Genomic DNA, 22,894 nt, shown 5'->3' on the forward strand with positions numbered 1-22,894 from the left:
CAGAGTTCCTTCCACCTGCCACCCAACTTTTCCCTCTTTAAATAAAGCCCTTAGGAACCCCTAAGTTTTCCTCTTCCACACCCACCTCTTCCTCAGGCACACCAAATTTACGGAGTAGTTGCTTGGCGTTTTTCAGAGACAGGCGACGGAGGTCTGCATCTGTTCCTGTCACTGTCTTCTTCACTGGCTGAGGCTCCTTATCATCCTACCTCAAAAACAAACAGGTAAGAATCCCAAGAAGTTCAACTCCTTAGAGTATGCATCTAAGTTCTTCCTGTCAACGTCATTGCTTTCCAGACCCTCCGCCCCATTCATCTTCACTCCTTAACCTCCGTTGTCTCTAGGATTGATTTTCACCTTCTAGAAATTCAGACAATCTTACCTTCTGCTGTGTTGGTTTGTTTGGAATCTTCACATAAGAGAATCCTTCGCCACACCCAGTGGGATCTGCCACCCCAGTCACCTCCAGGAGACACTTGCCCTTCATGGCAGCAATGAAGGCCCTTGTGGTGTTCCAAGGAGCAGTGCGGACCTGAGGTACAGAAAAAGATCCTAAGGGTTGTGGGAAACTTTGCTGTATGTCTAGCCATACTCAGAAGTTTGGAATAATTATAATATTGCACAATTTGATGCTTTCTTAAACTGTTCACAAAGATCAACAGTTACATAGAGCTGCCCAGTACTCAGCTTGCTAGTCTTCTTTCCTACGGCACTTAAATCACGTCATTAAATAGAGGTCAAGATCTCAGACAGTGTAAGGAGGACTACGTGCACAGTGGGACCCTTCAGCCCAGCCCCATATCCCTAGGGCTTAACTGAGAGTTCTCAAAGGCAGTGTTGCCCCCACCCTCATGATGCTTAAAGAGGTGAGTTACACTGATGACGGCATTTGACTGTCCAATTGCTCAAATGGGTTCTTTAAAATGACCTATATAGTCTCCTAAGTAGACGAGAAGCATGCTTTACAAAGCACGGCCCCAACCCCAACAGCTCTAAACCAAAGACCATTTACCTCTGCCACTTATTTGGACAAAAAGGCCTGTCCTCTCCTGGGACCCTAAATAGTGTTCACTGACCGCACAAAACAATCTGGGAATTAAGACAAGGGGAATGTGCTTGTCCACACAGATCAGTCAAGAATATTCACGGTTAGCTAGAAAGTGGCCAATTCTCTATTCAAGATTCAGTCTTGAAGATCATTCAACAACAGAATGCTTAATTTCTGGAATTCTTAGACAACCACTCATTTTGTACTCCAACCTCAAGAGAATAGTACAACAATGCTTCTTTACTTGCTCTGCCTGCCCTCATTCACAATCATTCACTCCCTTCATTCATCCACTCATTCATTCATTCATTCATTGAATATCTACCACACATCAGCACTACTTTCTCATGGACCTTTTGTTAGCGAGGAAGAGACAACCAACCAACCAAATTCAATACTGCATGATCAGCGCCATGATAGGAAAGTAAGAAGTGCTATATGTACATACAGAAGGGAAGGATGGTGGTCTGATCTAAAAGAAGGGTGGGAGTGGAGTGAGGGCAAGAGTCAAGAAAAGCTTCCAAGAGAATACAACTTGCAGATGAAGGTCAGATGGTACAAGACTGGAGAGAAAATATTCTAGGCAGAGAGAACAGCAGTTACAAAATCCTGGAAGGCAACAGAAAGAAATTTAAGGAACGGAATGAACGTCAGTATGTTTGGAGCTTAGAGTACAAGATGGGCAAGGAAAGGAGACGAGAGTAAGTTAGAATTATGCACAAGACTCAAATCATACAGATCCTTATAAATCATGTTAAGAACCTCTTCCTCAAAGAAATAAGGACCCAAATAAGGATCAAATTTTTGTTTTAAAAGATCATTCAACTTTTTAACAAATGGTGCTAGACGAACTGGACATTCGTTCATATGCAAAAAAAAAGAACCTTAATCTATACTGTGCACTCTATAAAAAATTAACTCAGAATAGATCTAAACATAAGATCTAAAACAATATAACTTTTAGAAGAAAACGTAAGAGAAAATCTTTGTGACCTTGAGTTAGATAAAAATTTGTTAGCTACAACACCAAAACCACAAGCAACAGAGAAGACTGATATGTTGGACTTTTTTGCTCTTCAAAAGACACTGTTAAGAAAATTAAAAGACAAACCACTGACTGGGAGAAGAATCTTTGCAAATCACATACCTGATAAAGGACTCAGACCTAGAATATATATAGAACTGACAAAACTCAGTAATAAAAAAACAAGCAACTAGTTAAAAATAAAAATGGGCAAAAGAAATGAACAAACACTTGACCAAAGAAGGTATCTCTGGATGACCAATAAGCACATGACAAGAAGCTAAACATCCTCAGCCATCTGGGAAATGCAAATGAAAACCGCAGTGAGACCACTTTACACCCACTAGGAGGGACATTAAAAAACTGAAAAATAACAAGTGCCGACAAGGATGTGGAGGAATTGTAACTCTCATCTACTGCTGGTGGGATAGAAAATGGTGCAGCTGCTGAAGAAAATAGTCTGACACCAAAGGTTAAATACAGAATTAGCATATGATGCAGCAATTCCACTTTTAGGTATTTACACAAGGAAACAGAAACAGATGTCCATACAAAGATTTACAAATGAATTTTCTCAGCAGCTTCACTCATAATAGCCCAAAACCAAGAACAACCAAAATGTCCTTCGATGGGTTATTAGTTCAACAAACTGTGGTACATCCATGCTGTGAAACACTATGCAGCAATAAAAAGTAATAAATTATTAGTATACACAACAACCTGGATGAGTCTCAACAGAATTACAGATTTAAAGACAACAGACAAGAAAGACTATATACTTTTAACAGATGGTACTGGGGAAACAGAATATCCACATGCAAAAAAATGACGTTGAAACGTCGCCATACACCATATATAAAAATTAACTCAAAATGGATTAAAGACCTACACATTAGAACTAAAAAATATAAAACTCTTAAAAGTAAACACAGGGGGAAAGCTTTGTAACACTGGATTTGGCAATGATTTCTTGGATATGGAACCAAAAGCACAAGCAACAAAAGAAAAATTAGATAAATTGGACTACATCGATATTAAAAACGTCTCTGCATCAAAGGGCACAACAGAGTGAAAAGGCAACTTACAGAATGGGAGAAAATATTTGTTTATCATACATCTAACAGGAGGTTAATATTCAGAATATATTAAAAAAACCCTGCAACTCAACAACAAAAACAAACAACCAATTCAAAAATGGACAAAGGACTTGAATAAATCTCTCTCCAAAGAAGACATGTAAATGGCCAAGAAGCACATGAAAAGATGCTCAATGCCACTACATCAAGGAAATGCAAATCAAAACCCCAATAAGAGGCCACCTCACACACATTAGGATGGCTACTATAAAAAAACCAATAAATAACAGGTGTTGACAAGAGTGTGGAATAATGGAAACTCTCATATACCACCGATAGGAATGTAAAATGGCGCAGCTGCTTTGGAAAACAGTATGGACGTTCCTCAAAAACCTAAAAGTAGAACTACCATATGATCCGGTAATCTCACTTCCGGCTATGGATCTAAAAGAATTGAAAGCAGGGTCTTGAACAGATATTTGCACACTTGCGTTCAGAGCAGCATTATTCACAATAGCTAAGAGGTGGAAGTAACTCAAATGGCCAGCAATGGCTGACTAAAGAAGCACAATGTGGTCTATACATACAACAGAATATTATTCAGCCTTAAAAAGGAAATTCTGACATGTTACAACACGGATGAGTCTCGAGGATATTATGCTACAGGAAATAAACCAGTCACATAAAAACAAATACTGTCTGATTCCACTTAGGTGAAGTACATACAGTAGTACAATTCATTGAGACAGAAAGTAGAATGGTGGCTGCCAGTGGCTGGGCAAAGTAGGACTAGGGATTATTGTTTAACAGGTACTGAAGTTTCAGTTTTACAAGATGATGCATTCTGGAGATTGGCTGTACAACAGTGTGAATGAACTTAACACTACTGAACTGCATACTTAAATATTAAGATGGTAAATTTTATATTATGTATATTTTGCCACAATTAAAATAAAGAGTACATATGATTCCGTTTATCTAAAATTCCAGAAAATGCAAACTAATCTACAGTGACAGAAAGCAGACCAGTGGTTTTCAGAGAACAGGGAGGGTGGAGACAAGAAAGGTATTTCAAAGGGGCACTAAGAAAGTGTTGGGAGTGACAAATACACTCATTACCTTATTATGAGAATCGCACAGGCATAAACATGCATCAAACATACCAAACAGTACACTTTAAATATGTGCTGTTTATTCTATGTCAACCACATCTCGATATAAGCTGTGTTTTAAGGATAAATGGGATGCACTAACAAAAATTAGCAAAAAACCTTACCTCATCATCAATCTTCATCTGGAAATCTTCCTCATTTTCTTCTTCTGGAGCAAAAAAGGACTTCTCACCATAGCCGGCATCCTGGAAGAGGATAAATCCATCCATCAATCAATAAATTGGAAAACACAAAGCACAACTTTGACTGAAAACTGAGCACAGAATATCAAAGCACAGCTGCATACAGAAAGAATTCTGTAAAGTCCTCGGTGTATCTTCACCATTCTACATCCTTAGGTATCAGAAGAAGCATTGCCACATTTCAAGGACCTTACCAGCTGATACATGGGTGGTTAAGGCCCGTAGGAAGCTGAATAGAGAGATACTCATTAACTCAGTGGGACGGAGTTGTACTATCCCACCATAACCAGATCTTTTTTTTTTTAAGCTGAGCCATCCTGCTACCTGTTGGCAGCTCAGCAGCTGCTCAGCTCGGGCTGGACTCGAACCGCTGTTGCTCAGAGCTCAAACTCTTGAGCGAGCTCTTAACCAACTGAGCCACTCGGCCGGCCCATAACCAGATCTTTTAAACCACATGTACATCACCACTATTATCTCCGTCCACCTGGAAAGCTGTGGAGAACCACTGAGAAGTACTTGCCCTGCTTCCACACCAGTCTTGTAAAGCAGAGATTAATGTCGCCACCCAAATGGATGAGCAACCATGTTTAAGGCAGAACAGTATGCCCCGAGACCCTCACTAAGTCTTCCCATTGATATTTAGCTACACTGTGGTTCCCCCAGAACTGGTGCACCCAGAAGAATTTTCAAATAACTGGTACTAATCTATTGAGTTGTCGGAAAAGTCACGACATATTTTTTCTGTTTTTCGTTGCAAAAATGCGTCATGACTTTTCCAACAACCCAATAGTAACCATCATTTCTAAACCAGTGGGAAAACTGTTCATCTGGTCTCTCTGGAAAAACCCAGAAGCACAGGCAACGCCTAGGAGGCAGGTGCTCACCTTCAGTCGTTGCTCTGCAGCTATCATGCTATAGTACGCACAGCACTGCTCAGGAGATACCATGGCTCTGATCTCCTCTTCAGTTGGTAAACGAAAATCAGACTTCAGCACCCACCAATTTGAATCCATCCCTAGAAAAGATACCAAGAGAGAAAATGACCTGTTCTGAATTCCAAAGGCCCTTTATTGACAGCAACAGGGACAGCAAACCAAGAGTGAACCAGGCAATATCCTGGAAGGTACCAGGCCTAGCCACAGGTAGCCTGCCTGGCCAAGAAAAGCCCTGCCGCTAGGTTTCCCCCATCCCATATGAGACATCTGGCAATTATGCTGAATTTCCTGGCAGGCAAAATAAAAAAGCAATCAGAGCTCCCAACAGATGATCTGCTACTACCTCCTTTTGTTGACTTGTCAATTTCCATTTATAGTTTATTAGCTGCATGCATATCCTTTAACTGAAAACCCTAATTCCTTCCTTGGAAAGAGGCAGACAGGACAAGTAATCAGCCGCAAGTGCTGCTGACCTGTGCGTTTGAAGTCAGCACAGAGCTTCAGCCTCTTCCGGATGCTGCTTTCTGAATGGGAAGGAAAGGCCTTTTTTATATCTTCCATTCGGATCCGCCGAGGACGATCTGTACTCTTCCAGAAGAGACGGTAAATAAAAACCTGCCCAACAAACCAAGTGCTTTCATGTGGCAAGTAAAGGATGCAAGTTCACCAGGGCACCTTCCTCTGCTAAGCCCATTGTGTTTTGCTCTTTCCTGATGTACCCCCAAATAACCATACCCTTGTAGGTGCTTTCTGATCCCCTCCCTATCCCTTCATTCTTACCTGGAGAAAGTCTCGAATATGTGTATTGGCCCTTTTGGAGTTGGGCCCAGGAACTTCAAATAAGGGGCACTGCTGGCCAACCACAAAGATATCCACTAGTTCCCGAATATAGTAACCTTGTCTAGTCCGAATGATAAGGAAATCAGTTTCTGGCATCTTATGAAGGTAAATTGGGGCACGAAAAAGATTGTTCTCAAATGCCTAGCAAAAGTAAAAACACCAAAGTTATACACAGAGAAGCCCTAGGAAATTCAGTCAACTAGTGACAAAGGAAAATTGAGTTCATTTGCTCTCCACACCCATTAAGCCGTCTAGGATTTAGCCAGTATTTTAGACAAATTCTAATACAGAATAGCAAACGGGATTAGATCATTCTTTACCCACTGGCTATCTTTAAGAGTCAGCAGCGGGGAAGCTGAAAGATGTGGATGCAAGTGATACTGGCTGCTCTGCTATTCACAGTATGACATCACATAGTATCTCTGAGCTTAATTTTCCTCATCTACTAAACTGACATACTTAAAATGCCTATACTTCACAGGATTGCTATGAAGATTACACATGAAATTCAATTTAAAAATTAACAACTACAATACTAGCTACTCTAGATGCCAGCATAGACCCTGACATAATACAGGTGAGATCAAAACATATGTTAAATAAATATAAAAGACAAAAACAACTAATGAAGTAGAAAGTATGCTGGAGAAGACAGTTTAAAAACACAGGACAGACATTGAGCTTGTTTAAGTAGCAGCCAGATGGGGATCAACTTTCACAAGGAGCCTGTGATTCAAAGAAAAGACTTCTCAGAAAATTAGAAAAGTGGAAAGAAGGAACTTCAACGTATGCGTGAAAAGAAAAATCTAAATGTGAAATGTAGAGAAAAAATTACAGGGCAAGAATGACAGAAACAGTATAAAAACAATACTCAAGATATTGTGGGAAATGACTATATATGTAAAGGATAAAGAAAAAAAAAAGACTGGGCCGGCCGAGTGGCACGTTGGTTAAGAGTTGGCTTGGGATGCCAGCTCTGAGCAGCAGGGCCCCGGCTGGGATCCCCCATGAGGGCCATTGACGCTGCACCCTCTACAGCTAAGATGGTGAACAACAGCTTGACCTGGAGCAGGGCTGCCAAGAGTCACTCGCCCGCGTAGGCTGCAGCCCCTGCTGCAGTGGGCTGCCATGAGCTACCGTGAGTGGCTGGCAGCCAGCGTTAAGCGGCCAGCAGCCGGCGTGAGCTGCCAAGAGCCGGCGTGAGCGGTCGTCCAGGTGCCTGTGTCCAATCTGCCTCACATGGGAGGAACGCAATGATAATACCAACATGGGCCAGTGAAGCGACGTCCTCCACAACTAGACTGTAGAACACAAGGACAGCAACTTGTCTGTTCCCCTTCCCCCGATTCCCCAGCGCTGTTCCCCTCCCCCAACTCCCCAATAAAATCTTTAGGAAAAAAAGAAGAAAAAAGACTTTGCAGATGCTTTCAGAGAATACACAATAGTAATAATGGTACGAGAGCAGGAAAGTGGTTAAGATCGCTAAGAAAAATACAGTGGAGGCAAAAAGTAGGAAAGTGCTAGAGATTGTCTCACGACATCTGTGGCCCTCCATAGTTCCCCTTAACGAAATGTGTGCAAGCTAGGTTATCAGAGGGCCTCTCTCCACCCATCAGAACAAAGAGCAGGAAACAAACCACTTCACTATGGCTGGGGACTACTTTGCTCAGGTGTGGTTCAATACTCAAAATGACAACTAATATAACCAAAACATACCAATTTTACACATACAAATTAAAATGAAGTATAGTAAATTATCTATCCAGGTTGACTTCCCTATGCCACTCACATGTTTCTGGACTTCTTATGTATTTGTACTTATTTGAAAATGTGTATTTTCAAAAAAACGATTTTAAATTTAGCTTATCAATAACTAGGAGCCAGTTTTAATAAAAACACCAAAACAAACTGGGGGATTATATTGATCTTCCTCATAATTGATGTATGAATAGTATCTCAATCAACTAGAATTGGCGCTTTCTGGGCTGACTAGCTACTCATCTGTCCATTTCCTTAGGGGAGACTTCCTCACCTGCAGTAATTGGCCAGGATGGAGAGAGCCCAGGAAAGGAGACGTATGGCAGTAAACAGTTTCCCCATATTTACAATCTGGTGCTCCAGGATCTTTCCCAGGTTTCTATAAGGAAAACAGCAGATCTAGTTACTATCACAGAATATAATCAATAAGCCTGCACAAACTATTCCATGAGCATGGCATTTTACTAATGTTACTAACCACAAAAATGATACCATTCCTTTCTCCCAAGAAATTTATATAAAAAACACAAAATACATGGTCACAGATAATCACTGGATATCTAACTACGGATATAGTCTAAAGATTTTTCGAAGCAGAGACTCACCCGCTTATAGTAGTTTTTTATCTTGGTTGCCATGCCAACCTGCATCATTAATGGTCCGTTTTCCTCACTATATTCTGCTAGAATTAGATCTCCATCTTTGCCTGTGAGGTCCTGAGGTGTGCGCATAAAAAACATCTCTCCACCACCTGAAGCTTGCCTCTCTTGTTCTCTCATCTGCCCAGAAAAAAGAGAATACAGTTCAGCTCCTGACAGGACATTAACTGTACATACTGATGTTGCTCATTCTGAGAAGACGACACCAAAAACAATTTTACTTTGCTTTTTATTTCATTGCAAAAATTTTCAAACACATGAACATTTATTATCCCATAGCCTAGATATAACTGTTTATACTTCTGCCATTATCTGTTTTACCCATAACTCTCTAGATTTTTGCCTAACCGTTTTTAAAAGTTGCACTCATCATGACACTTTGCCCTTAGGTATTGCCATATGCATCCCCTAAGAATAAGGACATTCTCCTAAATAACCACAACATTCTATGACAGCTGAGAAAATAAACAATTCCTAGTATCATCTAATATCCAGTCCATTTCCCAACTTACAATGTCTTTCACAATTGTCTTTTCCTAAACAGGATTCAATCATACCTTAGCTTTCTTTTTGATGTGCTTTAGCAACGGTTGGACTGAGTGGGGTCCCGGCTGAGATAGTGCCCCAAAGGAGTACTTCTTCAGAGGTGGGCGGTGGAACTGCCGCAGTTTGATGGGCCCCATGTGGGTAGGAAAGAAGGGCTGCCGTAATTCTACAGCAGGAATTGAGTGCTAAGACACAAGAAATACAAGGGTTCAAATTAAATACCACCTCCAACCTGGGCAAGACTTACCCACATCCTCATCAGAACAATGCCATGGTTCCCCTCCGCCATAGGAAAAAACGCTACTGTTACCTGGATAATATTGCCTCCAAAGGTGCCTCGAAGACCCTGTTGCTTGGGGTAGTAATATTCATCATTGGAGAGATTCCATGGGTCTTTCACTTCTGGCTGAGACATGTTCTAATGACAGGTCATCAAATAAACTTTAGTCAGACTCCCCTCCTCACCTTTCTTTGTTGTAAACACCAAGTCCCCTTTCCCTTCACAGACCTGTTGTGGTTCCTCCTTGATGACTCCTGTTTTCCCTAAGAGAATTCGACTCTTCTTCAGAGATGATTCCTTTTTACTCTCCTTGGAGGGGGAATTAGAGGTGGCCTCTTCCTTCTCATCAGGAATTTCTGGGGAAGAAACAAAAGTCCCTCTGGAGTTGCTATCCCTGAAGAGTCACCTTTCCTACTGATACCTTTGCAGGTCCAAACCAGGTCTGTCATCTAACCTCAGACCACTTCTACTCCGTGATTCACTCAAACCAAACAAACTACACTCCTGACATCTCAAAGGTACCACTTTCCAACATTCCCACATTGTGAGTTTTCTCTAAACAGTACACAAATTCTAGAAATGGACTACCATAACTTTGTACTCTCGAACTGCTACTTAGAAGCTTGTAGTCTTGACCCTCCCAACCCTTCTGATTTCTTCCTGCACCTTGACATCAGCAGCAAGCTGTTAATTATGGAGGAGGAACACTGGACTCTGCTAGTAACATACCCAAAATGAGGTTCTCATCATTGGGATCAAGGGTCAGAACAGGAGGCTCCAAGAGTCGGGGCATGGCCTGAGCATCCCAAATGATATTGTCCTCCCAGCGTCCATACACAAGCTCCTCATTGTCAATGGGAAAAATGGAGTACCAAGGCTTGTCATCATCCAGGGTGGCTGCAAAACCTAGCCAAAACACAAGGAAGAAACACTCAGTAACAGACATAACATTTATGCTCCTTTCAAACATGATTCTAGCAAAGGGAAAAAGAAGCAAATGTTAGTTACTTCTGTTACTAAAAAGGGTTAGCCTTAATAAAATGATGCACACAAAAATGCTCATTGCAGTATGTTTTGCAATAGTAAAAATACGAAGCACTAAATGTTCAATTAGGGGCTGCTCAAAATAAATTATGGTCATCAATGATATGGTAAAATATGCTAATAACGATAGTAAAATATGTATTAGTAATACACTAATTATTGGTAATTTATGAGAACATCCATATAAGAATACTATGCAACCAATAAAATATTTAGACAGAATGGAAGGAAAAAAAATGGTTTCTTAGATTTAAAAAATAAGACATTTTTGTTTTTCCTCCGAATTATGAAAGTAATCCTGGTTAACAGAAAAAAACGAGAAAATACAGAAAGGCATAAAGAAGAAAACTGAAGTAGTCTCTGACCTCACAAACCAGAAATAACAACTGTGAACCCTGTAGTATACTTCCTTTTGGCCAGCTTTCTATGTTTGTACAGTGTGCTTTTTTCATTTATACAAACAGAATATTAAATATGCCACTTCATTTCTTTTTTCCATTTAAAACGAGCTTTCCAGGTCAGTAAACATTTTTATGAAGAACTTCGAATGACATAGAATATTTACATTAAGAGAAAAGCACAGTACATAAAACTGTACCTACAAAATTGAGCTCACCTGCATACACACAGAGAAGACAGAAAATTGAAAACAAAACACACCAAGTTAATATTACCAAGGTGATAATTTCTGGATAGGATTATCAGTGATTTTTGACACTGTATTGCATTTTCAAAGTTTTCTATGTGGCATATCTTTTTTTTTGCATATTTAAGGAGATAAAAAGCAAATTCTAGAATGACAAAGGGGCTTCAGAAACAAAAGTAGACTATACAGATAAAGCACTGTTATAGTTCAGAAAGATCTTTAACTTCAAAGCGGTTTTTCCATTTTTCTAGCGGGAAATCTGAGTCCCATCCCAGCTTGTTAATAGTGTAAAAGTCATTATGGACTAGAATCAGGGCTCAGATCCACACCATGTCACTAGCCTACAGCAGCAGCCAAAACCCCAGCTAGGCCCACTTGGGGTGCCCAAGGTGGGAGACGGCACACCGGACACACGGCACACCTTGCTGAACGTTGTAAGCCATGGCATTCCTAGTCATGCTGGAAGGAAGCCAGCCTGCCAGGCTTGCACGCTGAGGTTTTGTCCCTTTGTGTTTGACATCCTCCCCATCCCAGATGATGTCATCCTCCCAATGCAGCTGTGTCACCATCAGGAAGTTTTCATCAGCCAGAAGATCAGTGCTGCTGCTTTCCTCGACTTTCTTATAGTCCTGTAGATGTAGGGGAGGGACAACAATCCCAAAGGGTCACTGGTCAAAGCTCGCACTCCAAATCCCACATCAGATACATCGGATACATCAAATGTGCTCCCTGACTTGACAGAAGAACCTGATAATAGAGGAAGACCCGCCTCCTCCTCCCAGTCTAGCACAGCACTCAGTTCACAAACACAGTCCTTGTAGCAATAGGCCGATACCTAGATTGCCAGGGTGATACACCATACCAAGCAAAAGGCTGAGCCGCCTAAATCTCCCACCAAAGGAACCCCACCCACTACCTTCCCAACTGAGAAGTAAAATAATGGTGATAGGGCCCAGGCACACCGACTCTGTTCTGACATACCAGTGTTGCTCACCTCCATCATTCTACACTTTGTCACAGGTTCATGTTCCATCTTTTTCAGTTTGAAGCCATAGTCAAAGCCACTGCCATCTTCAGGAACACCTAGCATATCATACCATAGTCGGGCAGGCCCATAACGCCATTCAGCCACTCTTGGTTTGGTATCTGTCACTTTATCTGTATCTCCAGTTGATTGGGAAAACTTGGACTCCACTGGAGCCATCATTGTGATCTGTAACAGAAAAAAGGGAGGGGGAGTTCCTGATCCCTCATGTCCTAAGGCTGTAGAGTCAACAGGCAGGCGGGGAACTCAGAGGAACCATAAGGATGATTCTTGAACAGGTGTGGAGTTCGAATATAAACAATGAGGTATGGGCCGGCCGAATGGCTCAGTTGGTTAAGAGCTCGCTCAAACAAGAGTTTGAGCTCTGAGCAACAGCGGTTTGAAGCCAGCCCGAGCTGAGTAGCCGCTAAGCTGCCAATAGGTAGCAGGATGGCTCAGCTAAAAAAATAAAATAAAAATAAAAATAAATAAAATTCTTTAAAAAAAAAAAAAAAGAAAGAAAGAAGTAAAACAGCATTTATTTAAAAAAAAAAAAACAAAACAACAACAACAACAACAATGAGGTATATCATGGCACACTGCCTTGTCATTCAAACTGTCCTACCTGCCTGTGTGTATCACCATCTGCCTGCCCCCAACTTTTCTCTTACAATCGGGAAGGGACACCACTGGGGTTAAACTCATGACTACTCAGTGATAATCAGCACAGGACTCGGCCTAAGGTGTGATTTCCAATTTGGACCTACGCTAGGGCGAACTCCTTTGCTCCCTTGTAGGTCTTAATCCCAGGTCGCGAATTTGCCTACTTCATCATCAGAGAGACACTGCTCTGGAGGAGGTGGGGGTGCGTAGTCGTAGTTCCACAAAGACTTCTGGTTCGCTTCTGACTCTACTGAGCACTCCACTTCCTGGATCTGCTCCTCCTGTAGCAGCTCACGGTGCTTTTTTTTCCTCTTTCTCCGAGCACTCCGCCAAACAGATGGGACATTTTTCCCTGGTCCAAAAAGACGCAGGAAGCGTAACACCTAGAACACAGAACACGTAACTGAGTCAGAGACTAAATGTCAGATAGGAAAACAGCAGGAGCTGGGTCTGGGAACTCCCTTGAAGGAGGGGTCTACTCAACTAACAGGGAGGGATCAAGGAAGGAGTGCTAAACCCACACATCTATCCAAAAAGTCAAGAAGCATCCCTTAATAATTTGGACTTCTTTTAAAACAAAGGATTTCTAATGAGAACTGTATAAATCACATGTACTACAACGTACACAACTTCAAAAAAAGCCTTGGTACAATGTCACTGAATAAGGAAAGCTTGATCTTAACCAGTCTATATTCAGCATCTGAACAGAACTCAGTATTCAGAAGAGGTCAGTGCTTTGCAATGTGAGCATCCCCCATAGAAAGTTACCTTCCCAGGCCGAAATTCTGGGAAAAGTTCTGTGACACTTGGCAACAGCTTGGTGGCATCGTGCTGCATAATCCCAGCCAATGGTAGGGTCAGCTTTCCATCCTCAGATTCTGCCTGTGTTGCTTCCTGAGGTCCCATCTCAGATTCTGAGTCAGAGGAACTACTGAAGTCCACTTTCTCTGAGGCCAAAGAGGAAGGGGCAATGATGGAGGGCAAGATGATGCCTTCTCCATCCTCAGACACTGCAACAAGGAAGAGAAACCCCTTTGGCATGTAACTGTGAGCATATTTCCCCAAATTCAGCCAACACCCACTCTAGGCGATATGCAGGGCCCAATGGCAGGGGATATAGTTCCAAGCACCCAGATTACTAGTATTATGCAACCCAGAAAATTCATTCAAACTCAGTATCCCCCACCATCCCCAACTCACCTTGCAACGGGCACCCTAGGGTTATGATGAGAGAAAACAGACACTATTACTGCATTTTACTGATTTCTGTAGGTATGTCAAGTTAAAGGAATGTGACCAATAGCAAAATTCGATTAACGCTTTTATACCAGTCAGGCCTATCATGTCTGATTCAGGGACCCATAAGCTGGAGAATTTTTTAAGCCCATAAGAAAACAATGGAATTATTCAGCATGAATAAGATCTATGACATAAAGTTAACTGATGCTATTTAGCCTGCAGACTAAAAAGGAAATGACTCTAATAGGAAGAATTTAGGTTAACATAAGCCTCAAAACACAGGAGGATCAAGGACACCGCTCTTTCCCCATCTTCTAACCTAGTACAGGCTGACTGCTGCTGCCGACATAGGAACAGGTGAGATGATCACTGAAGACCCCACCTTTGAAATCTCTGAACCTGGTAGTTGCCTCTATAGGATTTATACACATTCTAGAGTGCCTTCACTATTTAATCACTTCTTTTAAAAAGCGTCAACTGAACAGGTAGCTTCCAAGTACCAGTATGCAGATCAGTTGCTTCAGAACTTCCTTGGAGAATGCTTTGAAATCCCTGGGGTCTACCCCAAATCTTCTGAATCAGATCTTCCAGGGGTGAGAGTCAGAAACGTGTATTTTTTAACTTGCGGTGATTCTGACGGGCAGCCAGATTTGCGAACCACTGACCTGAACTTTTTCTTGAGTGCATGCTAAAATACTGTTGCCAAACATTCTCAAATTAAAACTTCCATTTCACACAGAAATTTGAAAATTGTATGAATCACTTTTAGAAGTTTTATCCTTTGCCAGTAGCTTAATTTCAAAAGCCCCGTGTTCATGCCAAAAGACTGGGCTGAGGAACGGAACCTGCTCATTTGACGAAAGTAACCAGTCTCTGCTTACCACCAGTAATAGCATCCTGGTCCTTTTCCTTTTTTAATGGTCCTGGGGGAGGAGGTGGAGGAGGCATCAACTTGCAGTCAATGTCTTCACAATCAGCATCATAGTCGTCGTCATCATAATCTGACAAAACCAAGAAAGGGATCTCCTCAATATCCAGAATGTCAGAGAACAGCCTTGGGCTCCCTTGTCACTTCAGAATTTAAAGCACCACATGAAGCACTATGCAGCAGGCCTCTTAAGAACACACAGGAGATGCAGCTCGTCTTCAGAAAGAGAGGGCGTCGAGATATCGCCAAATGCTGTAACGCTATGCATACCTCACTTGGGCATTTCGGGAGGTCCCAAGAAGGTTTAAAACCTTTGCTCTCTCTCCCCATCAAATCCTGTTTTCATTTTTATTTTCACCCCGCTCAATCTCGTAATTAAATTTAACATTATTCTTTCTCTGTCAGTTTCCTTTAAGACTGGGCTTTCTCTCTTCTCACCTCCCATGTCCCTGACACATTTTTTTTCTACTTTCTGCAGCTTGTTGTTTTCACTGCCCTTTAACCACTGGCATCACTCAGTACTTGGTCCTGAACACTCTGCTTTTATTTCTCTCTACACTCTCCATTCCCTTTGGTCAAGAATCACCTTTATCCAGATCTCACCCAAATCTGTATGTCTTGCCCTGACTTACCCCCTCTACAACTGCAACACATTCTGCCTGAAGAGCCTTCCCACTCAGACATTCAACAGCTACCTCTCCTGTACGTTGAAATGCCCTTCCCCTCTTCAATGCCCTTGTTACAATCAATACCGCTGCCATCCTCATTTTCCCAGCTTATGACTTTAGTCTCCTGTCTCCATCAATTTCTTACCCCTCAACACACCTTTTCTTTTTTCTTTTTTTTTTTTTAGCTGAGCCTTCCTGCCACCTCCTGGCAGCTCAGTGGCAGCTCAGCTTGGACCGTGAATGGAACCAATGACCCTGTTGCTGACCTCACACTCTTGAGTGAGCTCTTAACCAACTGAGCCACTCGGCCGGCCACTTCAACACACCTTTTCTAATCAGTCACTGACAGCCGTCATCATAGTAACTTCCACTTATTGAACTCCCACTATGTGCCAGGTATTTGTAGCTATTTTACCTACAACCCTCCCAATACTGCTGCAATGTAGGAATTATTTTGAGATGTAGAAGTGAAGCGATTTACCCAGGGTCACAAGAGTTTTGAGTGACAAAGTCAGAATTCAAGCCTGGTTTAACAACAAAGCCTGTACTCTTTCCAACACACTTCCTCACTCACCAAATCCTGCTGATGCTTTATCAGCAACTCTCAAGTTTGACCCTGCCTATCATTTTCCACTACTGTCACTTGATAACTTTACGTCTAGACTGCAAGAACAGTCTCCAAGTAACTCTGCCCCCTCACCCTTTTGCTAATCAAAATCCCAAAGCAACAAGTGTCCCTATTGATTCCATTTAGGAAGAAAAAGCAATTAATGTTAACATTGACAGAGACCCACCCCAACACTGTATTATGTAGGTGCTTTCACACCACATGAGAACAAACTTAAATTCCTACAAAAACCCTATGAATGAGGTAGGTATTATCATCCTTATTGCAGACAAGAAAACTGAGGAACTGTTACAAATGAGAAACCCAAACCTCAGAGACTCAGCGCCTTTCCTAGGGTCAAACTAAATATGGAGTTGAACCTATGGCATTCTGACTCCGAAGTCCATTTTCTTTTCATTATACCACCCTGCCTCTTACTTAACAACTTGTGTTGGTTTATAATCCTTTGTGGCATCAAACCCCAACTAATACATACATAAAGGTGCTGGCAAATCCCTCTAGCCTGGGTTCTTGTTATCTGACAATATGTTTTCCACTCCTTTCAAGAAAACATTCTGATCAACTCCCCCTACACTACTTGCTTATTTCTACCTTCAAGCCTTTAGACAAGCCATGTTTCCAAACGAAAATGCCCTGCTCCTTTCTCCACCAAACCTTGTATTACAAAATTTTGCTCAAAATTCACCTCCATGAAGCCTTTTCTGATGACCTTCCCCCACATCCAATTACTCCAAAGAAGCACCCTTGGAAATCAAGCTGTGTGAAGGGGCCAATGCAAGGGAAGGAGAAAGTGAAGGGCACAGAGGGCAGGGAACTTAGGAAAAAAATATCCCAGAGTCCTGAGACTCTATCAAATGCAGCATCCTCCTTTTCCAGGTCAGCTCATAAAACCCAACTTGGGGACCGGCCGAGTGGCGTGTTGGTTAGGAGTTGGCTTGGAACGCCAGCTCTGAGCAGCAGGGCCCCGGGTCGGATCCCACGAGGGCCAGTGACGCTGCACCCTCTACAGCTAAGATGGTGAACAACAGCTCGACCTGGAGCTGGGCTGCCGTAAGCTACCGTGAGTGGCCGGCAGCCGGCGTGAGTGGCCAAGAGTCACCGTGAGCAGCCGTCCAGTGGCCAGCGAGCGACTGCCTCACCTGGAAAGAGCGGAATGATAATACCAACATGGGCCAGTGAAGCGGCGTCCTCCACAACTAGACTGAAGAACAAAAGGACAGCAACTTCTCTGTTCCCCTTCCCTAATTCCCCAACGCTGCTCCCCTTCCCCAATTACCCAATAAAATCTTAAAAAAAAAACAACTTGGGAACCCCCACCTATCCTCTTCCTTATGATCCCCAGCCAAGACAGTAAGTTCAAACCTGAAAATTACAACATCCCGGAAAGCTCAGAGCTCCTACCACCCTCTCCTTACCCTAAGTCAGGGTGCTCAAAAATCACAGTGATGCTATTTGAGTTAGCTATTCTGGAAACGCCTCAAAACCAAATACAACACTATACAGAAACATGAGCTTGTAGCTGGTTTGTCTTCTGATGAATAATCACGCTTTTCATTCATTTACCCCATCTCCTCTAAATGCTAATATCCCTGAGAGTGAGGTATCTTCCATTTTTCTGGGTTACTTCTTTTGTATGTGGGTGCAGTTCATTCTCCATATAGCAGCACTCAAATCCATAAACTGGTCCTGAAGGAACCAAGTTCGAGTATTTACCAAGGTTTTATATACACCTCTCAGCAGCCTGAAATCTAGTTCAAAGCAGTGGACAATGAATAAACAACGAACTTCATGTACAAGTTTCAAGCCGTGAGAGGTAGTGTAGAGCAGTGAAAGGAATAAACTCAAGATTCTAGACCACGGAACTGAGCTCCTCAACATCGGAAAATGGGCTTGACTATCTTTGTACCATCCTATCTATCTCAGTTTAGGGCACATAACAGGTACTCAATGTCTAACAAACTGAGTTGACCAGATGACAAGGAGGAAAGCATTATCATCCTTACTTGGCATGCATCAAGAATTTGGGACTAACCAGTATGAGGAATAAAAGCCTGAGTATGGTGACACGTCCCCAGAATACAAAAGAGGACAGCAGCTCTTAGAACTGAGCTGACAAAGGGAGAGAGCAGAAACAATGGCAGAAAGCATGCACAGAAACAAACTGGACTACATGGCAAGAAAATGCACTAGAATGTTCTGTCCATGACACCAAAGAGTCACCTGAGTGGCAAAGGGGCTGCAAACTCCCCATTGTCTGCTGATATCTTCGACTTTCATCTTCTGCTACCTCATTGATGTCTGAATAGTCCACAGCATCTTCTGTACTCCGGATCCATCCTATAAATAAAAGGGGGGGGGGAGACACATGTCAACGACCAAGCAACTCTCACCCCCTTTGGTAATTCCCATTGAGAAGTACATGTACAGTAAGTAGCTAGCCTCCTCCCCCGCTTTGCTCCCCATGACCCACACTTCACCTTCATCATTTACGAGAGCACCATCAGTCCCAGTCAATTCTTCATTTGCAGTGAGTTCAGTGATCAGGCTGCCCAGACCCAAAGCCCCCAAGCCTGCCAAATGCTTCTTACACTCCTGAAAAAAGGGACAGCACCACAGTTGCAGTTAACAACTAAACCTAAGCTTGCAACACCACAAGGCTTACTTTCCCGATCCACAAAGCTGTACGTATGCAAAATGATTCTGCAGTGTGCTAAAAAGAGCATCACATTCAAGACTGTCAGCCTTCCACTACACTCCCAGTTAATCAGATCTTTATTAACGTGGTCAGTTTCATCACCATACTTTAATGCAACGTAAGATGATTCAAAAAACCATCACCAAGAGTAAATAAATGGAACAGTAGCTCTCTGAAAAAAGGCTAAGGCAACTGAGGTCATGTTGGATAAAGAAGGCAAGAAATTATTTGCTCCCTTGCGTGTGTGTTGCAGGGGAGGAGGGATATTAGCTAATATGCTCTCCTTGAGAAAATGAACTTTAATGAAAGCAGGTGACTTTTAGTTGAGCACGGGGCACGGTTTCATGAATGTCAGTGAACCCTGGGGAAACTGCCTAATTAGTGCACTGGGACGAGAACGAGTCTCCCTCAAACGGTTGGGTCACTCAGTGTTCTAAGAACTGGGGAATGAACCACACGATTTGTTCCAGGTTCTGTCCAGTCCTCCTGCTCTAGAGCCATCTCCGCGCAGCGATGTCAGAAATGTAGTTTCAGGAGTCCCCAAGAAGGTTCTCATAGCAACAGTTTAAAAGCAACCTCACTAGGGTAAGCTGCTGTTTTTCCTGCAGCCTGATAGGGAAAAGGCTATTTCCAAAGCCACCCACGTCAGCGCCCCTGACCTACGGGGTCTTGCCTCCTCTCTGCTCCCCTCCTTCGCCCAGAACTGAGCTGCAAGATCTACGGGGATGGCATCCGTTTGTAGGTCCCTCTTATGCTCACGGCACCCTCTCACAAAGGGCGGGCCACCTCGCCCTCTATTCTGGGTTCCTAAGCGCCCGCTCCTCTCCTCACTCCACCTGCTCTTAGTCACGCCACCCTCAGCCCTATTCCCATGCCCACTCACTCACATCATCCAAGACGCTTTCGCCCTCCAGCTGCCCGGCTCCATTGATGTTGCCGAAAAGAAACCCGGTTAAAGAAAATGGGCCGCCTCCAGCGGAATCTTCATCGCTGTCTATGTCCGACATGATGGCGGCTGCAGTAATGGCAGCGGATGCGGGTATGAAAATATTCCGGGTGAGTCCTAGTGGCCGGAAATAAAAACTTGAGTCGCTCAAAAGTGACTCAAAGTGCTCTTTGACCTTACCAGCCTCTACCGGAAATGGAATAACGAAAGCAACCGGAAGGGCCGGCCGTCCTGCGAAAAAGTAGAATTGGTGTTACTACTTTACTAAAGGCTTTTGATTCGACCATACTCGGCAGGAAAGCTGGGAGCGTGGAAACGATTGGTCAACAAAAAGCTTGGTCCCGCCCCCTTCTGCTTTTCTTCGCAAGCGCATTCTTATTGCGCAGCCGGATTTTCCACCAATCAGGAGTAGCGCCTGGATTACGTGATCCGCCAGCGCAGAAACGCGGGTCACCGCGCTGCAGTACACGTGCGGTTGGGAACCGGGCGTTCGTCCAAGCTGTCCGCCGTTTTGCCGCTTCATCCCACCGAGAAACCAGCCGTTAATTGCTCTGTGCCAGAGGTACCTTTGTAACTTAATTGTTTAGAATTGACATTTCCCCCAAACAAATGGATTGCCCCTCCGTTTTATTTCGGGAAAAGTGAAAGTAAAGCATAAGTAACACGAATAGTCGATCCTTCACCTAGGTTCATGATTGTTAACATTTTGCCAGGTTTTTTTTCTGAATAATTTGAAAGTGGGTTACAGACACCGTGATTCTTTACCCCTAAAAATAAGACATTTTTCTACATTACCGCAATACCATTGTCGCGTATTTAAAAATTAACAATCCAATTATCACAACGTACAGTCCATGTTTAAATTTCCCCAATTCTCCTAATTGGAGCATTTTACATTTCAACCCAGGACTCACTCAAGGTTCATGCATTGCATTTAGTTATCTCCCTTTACTTTATAGTCTCTTAATCCAGAATCCATTAGCCTTTTTTCTTTGCACAACACTGCATTTTTAGAAGAATCCAGGCAAGTGGACTCAAAAGTATTCCATAGTGTGAATTCATAGACTTGTTTCTTCAAATTGATTCAGGTTAAATTTTTTAAAGATTTTATTGGGGAATTGGGGTAGGAAACAGCATTGGGGAATCGGAAGGGGAACAGACAAGTTGCTGTCCTTTTGTTCTTCAGTCTAGTTGTGGAGGACGTCACTTCAATGGCCCATGTTGGTATTATCATTATGCTCTTCCCGGGTGAGGCAGTCGCTTGCCAGCCTCTGGACGGCCGGACGGCCATGCTGGCTGCTGGCTACACACGGTAGCCCATGGCAACCCACTGCCACAGGGACTGCAGCCTAGCAGTCCTGGCGACTCACGGCAGCCCAGCTCCAGGCTGAGCTGTTGGTCACCATCTTAGCTGTAGAGGGCAGTGTCTCTGGTCCATGTGGGATCTGAGCCGGGGCCCTGCTGCTCAGAGCTGGCGTCCCAAGCCACCTCTTAACCAACGCGCCATTCAGCTGGCCCGATTCAGGTTAAATATTTTACCAGCTGCCAGAAGGCACAATGTCACGCTGTAGCAATACTGGTGATGCTAAATTTGATCACTTCAAAAAATGGTTACCACCACATCTGCCCATCGCAAAGGCACATTTTCCCCGTTTAATCAGTAAATAGTCTATGCGGTGATACTTAGAGATTATGTGAATAGTATGTTCCCCATTACCTTTACCCACAATGGTTTTAGCATCCCTGGATGATCTTCGCCTGAATCAGTTATATTGGGGGAGTGCAAAAGGGTGCTTTTTCTAATTCTTAAATTCTTTCTAAATTTATTAACTGGACTTATTCAGTTAAGAACTTCCCCTTTAGTTACCTCCCTTCTCGCATTGTTAATGTGTTATAATCTAGCACCATCATCATCCTTTTTGATGCTCAAACTGTCCCGGATTTGTCCAGCAGGAACCATTTCACTTTGGCTCCTGTGTCCTTTGGACACAATCCGTTAGTCTGTGAGCACTTCCTTGCTTTTTGGCAAAAGATGTTCTAGGCTTACTGTGTGCGTTCCCTGTCCTGGACCTGACTGATATTAGCCATTTCTCCAAGGAGCCCTGGTTCCTTTTAGTGGAATGGTGTTTAGAAACTAGGGCATCATGGCTTATATGCCGTTTCAGTGGACAGAGGTAAAAAAATAACGAGTTTATATTGATATCTCCAATTCAGATCCAATTCCACAGGGTTCTTCCTCACTTTCCCTCCATTTCATATTTGTATTTTGCTTCTCTGTAATGAAAACCCTGGTTCCCAAGAGCAATATATGTACCCTTTCCAATATTACAAGACCAATACCGTTACTAATGATAAACCCAAGTAAAGTTCAGAAGTTTTTTGCAGTTTTCCTTCCTTAGAATGTATCCTACTGAGAACATACTAAAAATTACTTGAATCATTTGTTTTCCTCCGTGGAGTTGTTTCTGTTTGTATTCAACTTTAGAATTTGTTTTTATTTTTTATTTAATTTTATTTATTTTTTATTTTAATTTTCTTTTTAGCTGAGCCATCCTGCCACCTGTTGGCAGCTCAGCTCGGGCCATGAATTGAACCGGCGACCCTGTTGCTCAGAGCTCACATTCTTGAGCAAGTTCTTAACCAACTGAGCCACTCAGCCAGCCGCCTGTGATTTTATTTTTAAAACATGCAAACCTTTACATGGTCAAAACTACATATAAAAAGCTATTCCCAGAGAAATCTTGCTCCCATGCCTGTGCCCTCTACCCCATTCCCACCGACTCCCTATAAGTAACCATTTGCATTAATTTCTGGTTTATCCTTCCTGTGTTTATTATTTTTTATTGAAACGTAATTGACATATAACATTAGTTTCAGGTGTACAACATGATTC

The 22,894-nt window shown here is 42.7% G+C and overlaps 2 protein-coding genes across 4 annotated transcripts in view; one reads left to right on the forward strand and one right to left on the reverse strand.

Moving 5' to 3' along the window:
• TAF1 (TATA-box binding protein associated factor 1) overlaps positions 1-20,524 on the reverse strand; it is a 70,750-nt gene extending 50,226 nt beyond the window's left edge. Inside the window, 21 exon segments of the mRNA XM_019647970.1 lie at positions 86-205; positions 383-532; positions 4,425-4,505; positions 5,387-5,517; positions 5,911-6,052; positions 6,218-6,418; positions 8,310-8,414; positions 8,641-8,814; positions 9,252-9,425; positions 9,551-9,658; positions 9,749-9,876; positions 10,250-10,426; positions 11,632-11,839; positions 12,205-12,423; positions 13,062-13,280; positions 13,666-13,907; positions 15,018-15,137; positions 18,581-18,697; positions 18,838-18,952; positions 19,943-20,118; positions 20,401-20,524. Coding sequence (XP_019503515.1) covers positions 86-205; positions 383-532; positions 4,425-4,505; positions 5,387-5,517; positions 5,911-6,052; positions 6,218-6,418; positions 8,310-8,414; positions 8,641-8,814; positions 9,252-9,425; positions 9,551-9,658; positions 9,749-9,876; positions 10,250-10,426; positions 11,632-11,839; positions 12,205-12,423; positions 13,062-13,280; positions 13,666-13,907; positions 15,018-15,137; positions 18,581-18,697; positions 18,838-18,952; positions 19,943-20,118; positions 20,401-20,524 — 3,231 coding nt within the window.
• The window catches only part of ZMYM3 (zinc finger MYM-type containing 3), a 91,100-nt gene continuing 88,673 nt past the window's right edge, over positions 20,468-22,894 (forward strand). For all 3 annotated transcript variants that reach the window (XM_019648012.1, XM_019648013.1, XM_019648015.1), the window contains exon 1: positions 20,468-20,563. The gene's annotated coding sequence lies outside the window, so the exon portion shown is untranslated. The remainder of the gene's footprint in view (positions 20,564-22,894) is intronic.

Source organism: Hipposideros armiger, unplaced genomic scaffold, assembly GCF_001890085.2.
Source record: "Hipposideros armiger isolate ML-2016 unplaced genomic scaffold, ASM189008v1 scaffold_119, whole genome shotgun sequence".
NCBI classification, from domain to species: domain Eukaryota; kingdom Metazoa; phylum Chordata; class Mammalia; order Chiroptera; family Hipposideridae; genus Hipposideros; species Hipposideros armiger.